Source organism: Schistocerca serialis, chromosome 2 (genome assembly GCF_023864345.2).
Source record: "Schistocerca serialis cubense isolate TAMUIC-IGC-003099 chromosome 2, iqSchSeri2.2, whole genome shotgun sequence".
NCBI lineage: Eukaryota > Metazoa > Arthropoda > Insecta > Orthoptera > Acrididae > Schistocerca > Schistocerca serialis.
Genome location: NC_064639.1, coordinates 360558902 through 360572246, shown reverse-complemented (window position 1 = coordinate 360572246; position 13345 = coordinate 360558902). Strand labels below are relative to the sequence as shown.

The window sequence follows — 13345 nt, the reverse complement described above, 5'->3', positions numbered from 1 at the left end:
AGCGGTAATGCAGGAGTAGGTTTAATAATGAAAAAAAATAGGAGTGCGGGTAAGCTACTACAAACAGTACAGTGAACGCATTATTGTGGCCAATATAGATACGAAGCCCATGCCTACCACAGTAGTACATGTTTATATGCCAACTAGCTCTGCTGATGACGAAGAAATTGATGAAATGTATGATGAGATATAAGAAATTATTCAGATAGTGAAGGGAGATGAAAATTTAATAGTCATGGGTGACTGGAATTCGTCAGTAGGAAAAGGGAGAGAAGGAAACGTAGTAGGTGAATATGGATTGGGGCTAAGAAATGAAAGAGGAAGCCGCCTGGTAGAATTTTGCACAGAGCACAACTTAATCATAGCTAACACTTGGTTCAAGAATCATAACAGAAGATTGTATACATGGAAGAAGCCTGGAGATACTGACAGGTTTCAGATAGATTATATAATGGTAAGACAGAGACTTATGAACCAGGTTTTAAATTGTAAGACATTTCCAGGGGCAGATGTGGACTCTGACCACAATCTATTGGTTATGAACTGCAGATTGAAACTGAAGAAACTGCAAAAAGGTGGGAATTTAAGGAGATGGGACCTGGATAAACTGACGAAACAAGAGGTTGTACAGAGCTTCAGGGAGAGCATAAGGGAACAATTGACAAGAATGGGGGAAAGAAATACAGTAGAAGAAGAATGGATAGCTTTGAGGGAAGAAGTGGTGAAGGCAGCAGAGGATCAAGTAGGTAAAAAGACGAGGGCTATTAGAAATCCTTGGGTAACAGAAGAAATATTGAATTTAATTGATGAAAGGAGAAAATATAAAAATGGAGTAAATGAAACACGCAAAAAGGAATACAAACGTCTCAAAAATGAGATCGACAGGAAGTGCAAAATGGCTAAGCAGGGATGGCTAGAGGACAAATGTAAGGATGTAGAGGCTTATCTCACTAGGGGTAAGATAGATACTGCCTACAGGAAAATTAAAGAGACCTTTGGAGAAAAGAGAGCCACTTGTATGAATATCAAGAGCTCAGATGGAAACCCAGTTCTAAGCAAAGAAGGGAAATCAGAAAGGTGGAAGGAGTACATAGAGGGTCTATACAAGGGTGATGTTCTTGAGGACAATATTATGGAAATGGAAGAGGATGTAGATGAAGATGAAATGGGAAATATGATACTGCGTGAAGAGTTTGATAGAGCACTGAAAGACCTGAGTCGCAACAAAGCTCCGGGAGTAGACGACATTCCATTAGAACTACTGAGAGCCTTGGGAGAGCCAGTCCTGACAAAACTCTACCATCTGGTGAGCGAGATGTATGAGCCAGGGAAATACCCTCAGACTTCTAGTAGAATATAATAAAACTTCCTGGAAGATTAAAACTGTGTGCCCGACCGAGACTCAAACTCGGGACCTTTGCCTTTCGCGGGCAAGTGCTCTACCAACTGAGCTACCGAAGCACGACTCACGCCCGGTCCTGACAGCTTTACTTCTGCCAGTATCTCATCTCCTACCTTCCAAACTTTACAGGAGCTCTCCTGCGATCCTTGCAGAACTAGCACTCCTGAAAGAAAGGATACTGCGGAGACATGGCTTAGCCACAGCCTGGGGGATGTTTCCAGAATGAGATTTTCACTCTGCAGCGGAGTGTGCGCTGACATGAAACTTCGCTGCAGAGCGAAAATCTCATTCTGGAAACATCCCCCAGGCTGTGGCTAAGCCATGTCTCCGCAGTATCCTTTCTTTCAGGAGTGCTAGTTCTGCAAGGTTCGCAGGAGAGCTTCTGTAAAGTTTGGAAGGTAGGAGACGAGATACTGGCAGAAGTAAAGCTGTGAGGACCGGGCGTGAGTCGTGCTTCGGTAGCTCAGTTGGTAGAGCACTTGCCCGCGAAAGGCAAAGGTCCCGAGTTCGAGTCTCGGTCGGGCACACAGTTTTAATCTGCCAGGAAGTTTCATGTCAGCGCACACTCCACTGCAGAGTGAAAATCTCATTCTGGAATAATATAATAACTGCAACCCCAAAGAAAGCAGGTGCTGACAGATGTGAAAATTACCAAACTATCAGTTTAATAAGCCACGGGTGCAAAATACTAACACGAATTCTTTACAGACGAATGGAAAAACTAGTAGAAGCCGACCTCAGGGAAGATCAGTTTGGATTCCGTAGAAATATTGGAACACGTGAGGCAATACTGACCCTACCACTTATCTTAGAAGCTAGATTGAGGAAAGGCAAACCTACGTTCCTAGCATTTGTAGACATAGAGAAAGCTTTTGACAATGTTAACTGGAATACTCTCTTTCAAATTCTGAAGGTGGCAGGGGTAAAATACAGGGAGCGAAAAGCTATTTACAATTTGTACAGAAACCAGATGGCAGTTATAAGAGTCGAGGGACATCAAAGGGAAGCAGTGGTTGGGAAGGGAGTGAGACAGGGTTGTAGCCTCTCCCCGATGTTGTTCAATCTGTATATTGAGCAAGCAATAAAGGAAACAAAAGAAAAATTCGGAGTAGGTATTAAAATTCATGGGGAAGAAATAAAAACTTTGAGGTTCGCCGATGACATTGTAATTCTGTCAGAGACAGCAAAAGACTTGGAAGAGCAGTTGAATGGAATGGATAGTGTCTTGAAAGGAGGATATAAGATGAGCATCAATAAAAGCAAAACAAGGATAATGGAATGTAGTCGAATTAAGTCAGGTGATGCTGAGGGAATTAGATTAGGAAATGAGACACTTAAAGTAGTAAAGGAGTTCTGCTATTTGGGGAGCAACATAACTGATGATGGTCGAAGTAGAGAGGATATAAAATGTAGACTGGCAATGGCAAGGAAAGCATTTCTGAAGAAGAGAAATTTGTTAACATTGAGTATAGGTTCAAGTGTCAGGAAGTTGTTTCTGAAAGTATTTGTATGGAGTGTAGCCATATATGGAAGTGAAACATTGACGATAAATAGTTTGGACAAGAAGAGAATAGAAGCTTTCGAAATGTGGTGCTACAGAAGAACCCTGAAGATTAGATGGGTAGATCACATAACTAATCAGGAGGTATTGAATAGGATTGGGGAGAAGAGAAGTTTGTGTCACAACTTGACCAGAAGAAGGGATCGGTTGGTAGGACATGTTCTGAGGCATCAAGGGATCACCAGTTTAGTATTGGAGGGCAGCGTGGAGGGTAAAAATCGTAGAGGGAGACCAAGAGATGAATACACTAAGCAGATTCAGAAGGATGTAGGTTGCAGTAGGTACTGGGAGATGAAGAAGCTTGCACAGGGTAGAGTAGCATGGAGAGCTTCATCAAACCAGTCTCAGGACTGAAGACCACAACAACAACAACAACAACAACAACCTTTGGAATTTGAAAGAGAATATTTCACTCAGCATTGTCAAAAGCTTTTTCTAAGTCTACAAATGTTATAAACGTTGGTTTGTCTTTCCTTAACCTCTCTTCTATAAGAAGTCATAGAATCAGTATTGCCATGCTTGTTCCTAAATTTCGCCAGAATCCAATCTGATCATCACCGAAGTTGGCTTCTACAAGTTTTTCCACTCTTCTGTAAAGAATTCATGTTAGTATTTTGCAACCATAACTTATTAAACCGATAGTTCAGTAATTTTCACACCTGCCAGTAACTGCTTGCTTTGGAATTAGAATTATTATACTCTTCTTGAAGTCTGAGAGTAGTTCGCCTGTCTCATACATCTCTCTCACCAGATGGAGGAGTTTAGTCATGGCTAGCTCTCCCGAGCCTATCAGTAGCTCCCTTTTGCCTGATCCATTTACTGCACTTTTATATTTTTTCCTTTCATCAATTAAATTCAATATCTCGTGTTATGCAAGGACTTCTACTAGCCCCTGGCTTTTTGCTTATTTGATTCTCTACTGCCTTCACTATTTCATCTCTCAAACTACCCATTCTTCTTCTACTGTATTCCTTTCCCCTGTTCTTATCAACCATTCCCTAAAGCTCCCGCTGAAACTATCTACAACCTCTGGTTCTTTCAGTTTATCCAGGTCCCATCTTCTTAAATTCCTCCTTTTTTGCAGTTTCTTCAGTTTTAATCTACAGTTCATAACCAATAAATTGTGGCCAGAGTCCACATTTGCCCCCAGAAATATCTTACAATCTCTGTCTTACCATTATATAATCACTCCGTGACCTTCCAGTGTCTCCAGGTCTCTTCCGTGTATAAAACCCTTTTTCATGATTCTTAAACCAAGAATTAGTTATGATTAAATTATGTTCTGTGCAAAATTCTACAAGACTGCTTCCTCTTTCATTCCTTCTCCCAGTGCATATTCACCTGCTATTTTGCCTTCTCCTCCTCTTCCTACTATCGAATTCCAGTCCGCCACGACTATTAAATTTTCGTCTCCCTTTAACTACCTGAATAATTTCTTTTATCTCATCAAGATATTATTATTTATGATAGAGGCAGATAATATATAGGGCTACTCCTCTTTAAGGGAAAACTAGATGTAACACAATAAGTTAGTTGGTACATCTGCTACCGCAACTAAATCACAAATGCCAATTTACTACAAATTGTTCATTGATTATGCAAAGGACACTGGTAGCATCTGAAAATTCTCAAAAATGCATGTTTATTTGCTTTGATACACAATTAAATTTAGGGATGATGTATTCTTGGCAGAACTGTGAACCACAAACACTGATCTGCTACAAAATAAATTATATATGCAAAACACTCATACCGCTGACTTAGGAAAATATAGTTTTGTAAGCATCCAAATATTCTAAAAAATAACCTGTTTCTCTCATAACTATAAAATGAAATTATGAGTATGATTATTTTGAATGTGGATACGCCTACTGTTCTCACACATTTTAAAAGAGTGCAATAAGTTTAAGCTTGTAATTGACAATAACAGTATGAATTTATTGCAGCACTTGCGAATGTTTGAAATTCCACAATATGTCACAATACAAACAGGTATCGATCCATTAAACGAAAGATAATGCAGAAGCAATGCGATCAGTAAAAGAAGAGAATCTAGAACTTCAATTCGGCACAGGGTTTTTGTACAAGTGGTCCCACACAAAGGAAAATTCTGAAACCAGCTTTTATATATAAATAAATATGCATACTGCATGGATTTTTCACTTTGCTGATTCTGAGTGCACTTCTATGCTATTGTGCCGAAGAAGAACAGTGCAGCGTGATTTTATCTTGGTGAAAATCGCTAAAACGCACAGCACCAATCAAGCATGTCTTCTACCTGTTGCAGCTAACAATGCAATTACGTGAGTCTAAGAAGCCTGAGCAACAAAACTTTAATTAATGATAAATACAGTATCAGAGAAACATTAAAGTGTACAAGCATTGCAAACTTTTTATATTACACAAAGCTAAGAACACCTTGCAAAAGAAAGTGAAAGAAAGGAGAACAACTCAACTCACTTTAAAATGTGATCACAAACATCTGCATTTGTACCCCATGGTGGAACCTCATACATCTTGACTCTGAATGTGCTCCCTATGTAATCTCTGACCTCTGAATGTGTATGGTATCCCTCTTCATGAACAGAAAGCAGCATTTTCTTAATACATCTGTGGATGGAAAAACACAGAAGTTGAACGAATGCTATGAAAAAAGTAACCACTGCACATGATTTCTTGTTTTAATGCACAAGAAAACTATAATTAATAAGTAAATAACACTGAAACCTGCAAAAAGAAACACCAAAATTGGTTATAAAATAATTTCTTTCTGTCCCTATCTATAGCTTAAGCCTTGTTTACACGATGACATTGGGTTGCACCACTCGTTGCGTGGAATGAGTTGCAAGTGGTTTCATATATTACTTTACACACAGCGACACCAGTATACACTTCAGTTTCATCGTTTTGTAGGTCCCTGAGTCGTGCCTGAAATGAAAGTTTTGGCAGCTGCACGTTGCACAAGTTGTGATGGAGTTAAAGTTTGTTGTGTGGAATCATTGCATAAGAAAAAAATAAGAAACATGTTTCGATTCGTGACTGGATGAAGAAAAGATGTAAGCTCGGTTGCTCAGCATCCTGGCTGAAATAATTTATAGCAGAAGATCCAAGAAGTTCTTTTAATTATCTTAAGACGTCACCAGAACTGTTCACGTTTCTTCTAAATAGGGTTATTTATGCGATAAGGAATCATACAGTAATGCATGAAGCACTATCACTAGAACTGACATTACATATCATATTACGCACATTACAATCGAGAACACTAGGCATGCTATAAGATATGGTTTTAGTTGGTGCTGACGCTATTTCATTAACACCAATTGTTATTAACATTAACAGTAATAGTTAACATTAACAACAATAATTATTCAAAGCAGGCCACATTAAGAAGAGAATGGTTTACAAACTACTCTCTTGAAGATAGATCTGTACAGTGGCAATATTTCAAAATTCTAACATATGTGAATGGGGAACACTGCAGTGATGTTTTAAATAGATCAATATTGAATAAAGAATGCAGCTTCTTAAATTGGTATAGCCTTCCCTCCAGTCAACAATATTCCTTGACAAAGAGTTGGCAGTCTTGTAGACGAGAACACTGCCACAGCTAGAGTTACACTTGGTTGTATTTTTCTTAATTCAGTTGTATATGTGCTGCTAACTCTATAAATTTTGCCCTGCACCTCAGATACTGTCAAAGCATCTATGTTACGATCACACATGATGGTCTCAGCGGCAGCAATATGTTGCTTAGTTTTGTAATCGGCATCACTGAAATCCCACAAACACCTTTGCAAAGCATAGATATCCAAAAAGTGAACATTATTCTCCGTTCCCCACCTCATATTTCAGTTTGGCTACATTCTACAAACACAAACAGCATCAAAACTCATGTAACTAGCGTCACCAAAGTTGGAACACACCGGAAGTGTTTAGTTTCACCAACGAGTTGTGCAAATGCGCAGCGCGCATGCGCAGTGGCCGGTAGCACAGTTGCCTGCAACCTAGTGTCGTCGTGTAAACTAGGTTTTACAAGAAACAAAACATGAAAATAGATCAGGGGATAATTTTCTGATTTCAGTTTTAAATTGTGCCGCAGACTCACTGCCACTACTTTACAGAATACCTGTGAAATAAGCATATGACTACTACAGTATACTGACAAATATGTACAAAATAGTCTTATCAAATTCCTCAAAGTCAATGTCAACTTTGTAGTACAGTTATAACGATCTGCTGCAAAACATAACCCAAATGGTACCCTTATTGAAGTAAGCTGGTGTTGCTGTGTTTCACCATGTCCACCAATCAGGTGACCAAGTTTGTAGACACCTACAGTTTGGCAATGATCAGTCTTAAAAGTAGCCCATAACTGTGTGGTTAGTTCACTTGATAAATAACTGACACATCTAGCTGTAATTCCTGGTCGATCTCTAAGCTCCCGAGCTTCCTCCACCCCACCAACGACAGCCCCCCCTCCCCTTCCCCACAAAAAAAGTGCTCTGTAATCATGACGAGAGGCTGCAACCAATGATTTCTGGTGTAATAGTCAACCTTAGTTGCCAATGAACTATTAATCAGAGGCTGAGACGGTTCTGCGACCGTGTGGGCTGCAGATTCCTCGACTTGCGCCATAGGGTGGTGGGGTTTCGGGTTCCGCTGGATAGGTCAGGAGTCCACTACACGCAACAAGGGCTACACGGGTAGCAGGGGTTGTGTGGCGTGGGCTGGGCGGTTTTTTAGGTTAGATGGCCTTGGGCAAGTACAGAAAGGGCAACAGCCTCAACGGGTGCGGGGCAAAGTCAGGACATGCGGGGACCAAGCAGCAATCGGTATTGTAATTGTCAACTGTCGAAGCTCCGTTGGTAAAGTACCGGAACTTCAAGCGCTGATAGAAAGCACCGAAGCTGAAATCGTTATAGGTACAGAAAGCTGGCTTAAGCCAGAGATAAATTCTGCCGAAATTTTTACAAAGGTACAGACGGTATTTAGAAAGGATAGATTGCATGCAACCGGTGGTGGAGTGTTCGTCGGTGTTAGTAGTAGTTTATCCTGTAGTGAAGTAGAAGTGGATAGTTCCTGTGAATTATTATGGGTGGAGGTTACACTCAAAAACCGAACTAGGTTAATAATTGGCTCCTTTTACCGACCTCCCGACTCAGCAGCATTAGTGGCAGAGCAACTGAGAGAAAATTTGGAATACATTTCACATAAATTTTCTCAGCATGTTATAGTCTTAGGTGGAGATTTCAATTTACTAGATAAAGACTGGGACACTCAGATGTTTAGGACGGGTGGAAGGGACAGAGCATCGAGTGACATTATACTGAGTGCACTACCCGAAAATTACCTCGAGCAATTAAACAGAGAACCGACTCGTGGAGATAACATCTTGGACCTACTGATAACAAACAGACCCGAACTTTTCGACTCTGTATGTACAGAACAGGGAATCAGTGATCATAAGGCCGTTGCAGCATCCCTGAATATGGAAGTTAATAGGAATATAAAAAAAGGGAGGAAGGTTTATCTGTTTAGCAAGAGTAATAGAAGGCAGATTTCAGACTACCTAACAGATCAAAATGAAAATTTCTGTTCCGACACTGACAATGTTGAGTGTTTATGGAAAAAGTTCAAGGCAATCGTAAAATGCGTTTTAGACAGGTACGTGCCGAGTAAAACTGTGAGGGACGGGAAAAACCCACCGTGGTACAACAACAAAGTTAGGAAACTACTGCGAAAGCAAAGAGAGCTCCACTCCAAGTTTAAACGCAGCCAAAACCTATCAGACAAACAGAAGCTAAACGATGTCAAAGTTAGCGTAAGGAGGGCTATGCGTGAAGCGTTCATTGAATTCGAAAGTAAAATTCTATGTACCGACTTGACAGAAAATCCTAGGAAGTTCTGGTCTTACGTTAAATCAGTAAGTGGCTCGAAACAGCATATCCAGACACTACGGGATGATGATGGCATTGAAACAGAGGATGACACGCGTAAAGCTGAAATACTAAACACCTTTTTCCAAAGCTGTTTCACAGAGGAAGACCGCACTGCAGTTCCTTCTCTAAATCCTCGCACAAACGAAAAAATGGCTGACATCGAAATAAGTGTCCAAGGAATAGAAAAGCAACTGGAATCACTCAATAGAGGAAAGTCCACTGGACCTGACGGGATACCAATTCGATTCTACACAGAGTACGCGAAAGAACTTGCCCCCCTTCTAACAGCCGTGTACCGCAAGTCTCTAGAGGAACGGAGGGTTCCAAATGATTGGAAAAGAGCACAGATAGTCCCAGTCTTCAAGAAGGGTCGTCGAGCAGATGCGCAAAACTATAGACCTATATCTCTGACGTCGATCTGTTGTAGAATTTTAGAACATGTTTTTTGCTCGCGTATCATGTCATTTCTGGAAACCCAGAATCTACTATGTAGGAATCAACATGGATTCCGGAAACAGCGATCATGTGAGACCCAACTCGCTTTATTTGTTCATGAGACCCAGAAAATATTAGATACAGGCTCCCAGGTAGATGCTATTGTTCTTGACTTCCGGAAGGCGTTCGATACAGTTCCGCACTGTCGCCTGATAAACAAAGTAAGAGCCTATGGAATATCAGACCAGCTGTGTGGCTGGATTGAAGAGTTTTTAGCAAACAGAACACAGCATGTTGTTATCAATGGAGAGACGTCAACAGACGTTAAAGTAACCTCTGGCGTGCCACAGGGGAGTGTTATGGGACCATTGCTTTTCACAATATATATAAATGACCTAGTAGATAGTGTCGGAAATTCCATGCGGCTTTTCGCGGATGATGCTGTAGTATACAGAGAAGTTGCAGCATTAGAAAACTGTAGCGAAATGCAGGAAGATCTGCAGCGGATAGGCACTTGGTGCAGGGAGTGGCAACTGACCCTTAACATAGACAAATGTAATGTATTGCGAATACATAGAAAAAAGGATCCTTTATTGTATGATTATATGATAGCGGAACAAACACTGATAGCAGTTACTTCTGTAAAATATCTGGGAGTATGCGTGCGGAACGATTTGAAGTGGAATGATCATATAAAATTAATTGTTGGTAAGGCGGGTACCAGGTTGAGATTCATTGGGAGAGTGCTTAGAAAATGTAGTCCATCAACAAAGGAGGTGGCTTACAAAACACTCGTTCGACCTATACTTGAGTATTGCTCATCAGTGTGGGATCCGTACCAGATCGGTCTGACGGAGGAGATAGAGAAGATCCAAACAAGAGCGGCGCGTTTCGTCACAGGGTTATTTGGTAACCGTGATAGCGTTACGGAGATGTTTAATAAACTCAAGTGGCAGACTCTGCAAGAGAGGCGCTCTGCATCACGGTGTAGCTTGCTCGCCAGGTTTCGAGAGGGTGCGTTTCTGGATGAGGTATCGAATATATTGCTTCCCCCTACTTATACCTCCCGAGGAGATCACGAATGTAAAATTAGAGAGATTAGAGCGCGCACGGAGGCTTTCAGACAGTCGTTCTTCCCGCGAACCATACGCGACTGGAACAGGAAAGGGAGGTAATGACAGTGGCACGTAAAGTGCCCTCCGCCACACACCATTGGGTGGCTTGCGGAGTATCAATGTAGATGTAGATGTAGATGTAGGGAGAAAAAGCAACTGAAAAATAAGATTCTGCACCCTCTTGACTTTGGGATGGAAAATGGAAGGTATATCCACATGAAATGTGACCACTAATTGAAGCTTTTTACAATATACATAAAATGAAATGTGAAAGGCACTACTAGAATCTCTACAAATCAGTATAGTGCATATGAAAGGGTAATAGGAAGAAAGGTGGTACTGTTCTCACAGAACCCAGATGGGTAAATTTAAACGAACTTTTACTCAAGAAAGACTCTTTAACACTTCTCCTGTCACCATCTCACACGTTAGATAGGGATCATTAGAATAAGATGAGAGAGAGAAGGGTACACACACAGGAATAGAAAGAGCCATTTGTCCATTTCTTGTAAGATTTCTATTTTTCATCAAATGTTATCCAATTATCCTGTGCAGAATGCATTTTTGTTCTACGCTCAAGTGTCTACTTTGCTGTTAACCAATAACAGCTTGTCTTTTAACATGTTTTGAGTTTACTGCCATCTCATTGCAAATCTCTTACATCCAGCAGGTGATCCTCCTCACAGTGAAAACTTGCGAAGATGAAAATGATAGTAACAAATTAATTTCAGTTTTGTACTTGCTTTTTCAAGTCTTTCAAAAGAATCTTCATTATTGACCCCCCCCCCCCCCCCTGACGTCAACTTCAGCATTACACTTCCCTTCTCCTTAAACCAAATGTGGCTGAGCTTTTTGGTATTAAGGTACTTACAAACAGAGGTAAACTGCACCACTGGAGTCATACTTAGGATGTATTTCATATTCTGTGCAATGTTATGACCAACAGAGTTATTTTTAACACTCTTGAGTTTCCAATATTATTCTTTCTAATACAAATGATAAGACAGAAAACAATAAAAATTTGCATACCCTTTGTAATATAGGTCATCTTCATAGCCTTTTATAAGTTGCTGGTAAATATATTCATCTGTCACATCTAGCAAACTTTTAAGAATTAGGACAACTGGTGCATAGTAAAGATTTTTTCTTGCACTGAACATCAGCTTTGCTGTTCCATCTGTTACATAATGTAACACATTGTTCTGTGAAGAAAACAGTATTAAGAATTAGTCAACACACCAAATAAAACAGATAATAGCAAATGAAAGAAGTAGCAAAATATTTTGATGTCTGTCTTCATTGAAAAATGTTCATAAACTGATCACTGAGATAAATACAACTGGAAAGCAACTCCTTTTGGTAAAAATAATTGAAAGGGAGATGTGTTAACATTGCGAACAATAACAATTCACTGGCAAACCAGAAAACAAAAGATTCAACAGAACAAGCACACATGATTCTAAGCTTCCAAAAGATGTTTCAATAACAATGGAGTCAGATTTAATCAGAAGACAGAGTAATGTATGTGAAATATACAGTGAACAAATATATACTATGGTACAGGAAGGTTGTATCTGAGAGAAGCAGCACAAATATTCAGTAGATCTTGATAAGATTTCAACATGATGCAGAGATTTGCAACTTGCTTTAAATGTTCCGAAATTTAAAACTGTGCACCTCAAAAGACAAAACAACAGTATCCTATGACTATAATATCAATGAGTCATACGTGGAATCGGCCAACTCATACAAATACCTTGGTATAACACTTTGTATGGATATGAAATGGAATGATCACATAGGTTCAGTCACGGCTTAAGCAAGTGGTAGACTTCAGTTTATTGGTAGAAACCTGAGGAAGTGCAATCAGTCTACAAAATAGATTGCTTACAAATCACTCATGCGACAGCTTCTAGAATATTGCTCAAGTTTGTGAGACCCATACTAGGCAAGATTAACAGGGGATAATGAATGTATACAGAGAAGGGCAGCACAAATGATGACAGGTTCATTTAATCAGTGGGAGAGTGTCACAGAGATATTGAAGGAACTGAACTGGAAGTCTCCTCAAGATAGACAAACTATCTCAAGAAAGTCTATTAACAAAATATCAAGAATCGGCTTTAAGTGATTACTCTAGGAATATACTTCAACCCTCTATGTGTCAATCACATAGGGATCGTGTGGATAAGATTAGAACAATTACTGCATGTGCAGAAACATTGAAATAATCATTCTTCCTGTGCTCCATACATGAATGGAACGGGAAGAAACCCTAGTAACTGGTACAGTGGGACATACACTCTGCCATACACCTCACAGTAGTTTGCAGAGAGTAGACGTAAATTTAGATGTAGATGTAGAAAGGAAGGAAGGAAGGAAAATTAGGATTTAACATTGCATCAACAATGAGATCATTAGAGGAATTCGATAGTAGGAAGAGGAGGAGAAGGAAAAATAGCAGGTGAATACGCACTGGGAGAAGGAATGAAAGAGGAAGCAGTCTTGTAGAATTTTGCACAGAACATAATTTAATCATAACTAATTCTTGGTTTAAGAATCATGAAAAAGGGTTTTATACACGGAAGAGACCTGGAGACACTGGAAGGTCACGGAGTGATTATATAATGATAAGACAGAAATTGTAAGATATTTCCGGGGGCAGATGTGGACTCTGGCCCCAATTTATTGGTTACGAACTGTAGATTAAAACTGAAGAAACTGCAAAAAAGGAGGAATTTAAGAAGATGGGACCTGGATAAACTGAAAGAACCAGAGGTTGTAGATAGTTTCGGCGGGAGCTTTAGGGAATGGTTGATAAGAACAGGGGAAAGGAATACAGTAGAAGAAGAATGGGTAGCTTTGAGAGATGAAATAGTGAAGGCAGCAG

The 13345-nt window shown here is 40.0% G+C and overlaps 1 protein-coding gene across 1 annotated transcript in view; it reads right to left on the bottom strand.

Annotated features, from left to right (window-relative positions):
* LOC126457182 (DNA-directed RNA polymerase I subunit RPA2) overlaps positions 1-13345 on the bottom strand; it is a 228653-nt gene that overhangs the window by 176078 nt on the left and 39230 nt on the right. Inside the window, exons 5-6 of the mRNA XM_050093269.1 lie at positions 11485-11657; positions 5424-5573 (exon numbers count right to left, since the gene is read on the bottom strand). Of these exons, the coding sequence (XP_049949226.1) occupies positions 5424-5573; positions 11485-11657 (323 nt within the window). The remainder of the gene's footprint in view (positions 1-5423; positions 5574-11484; positions 11658-13345) is intronic.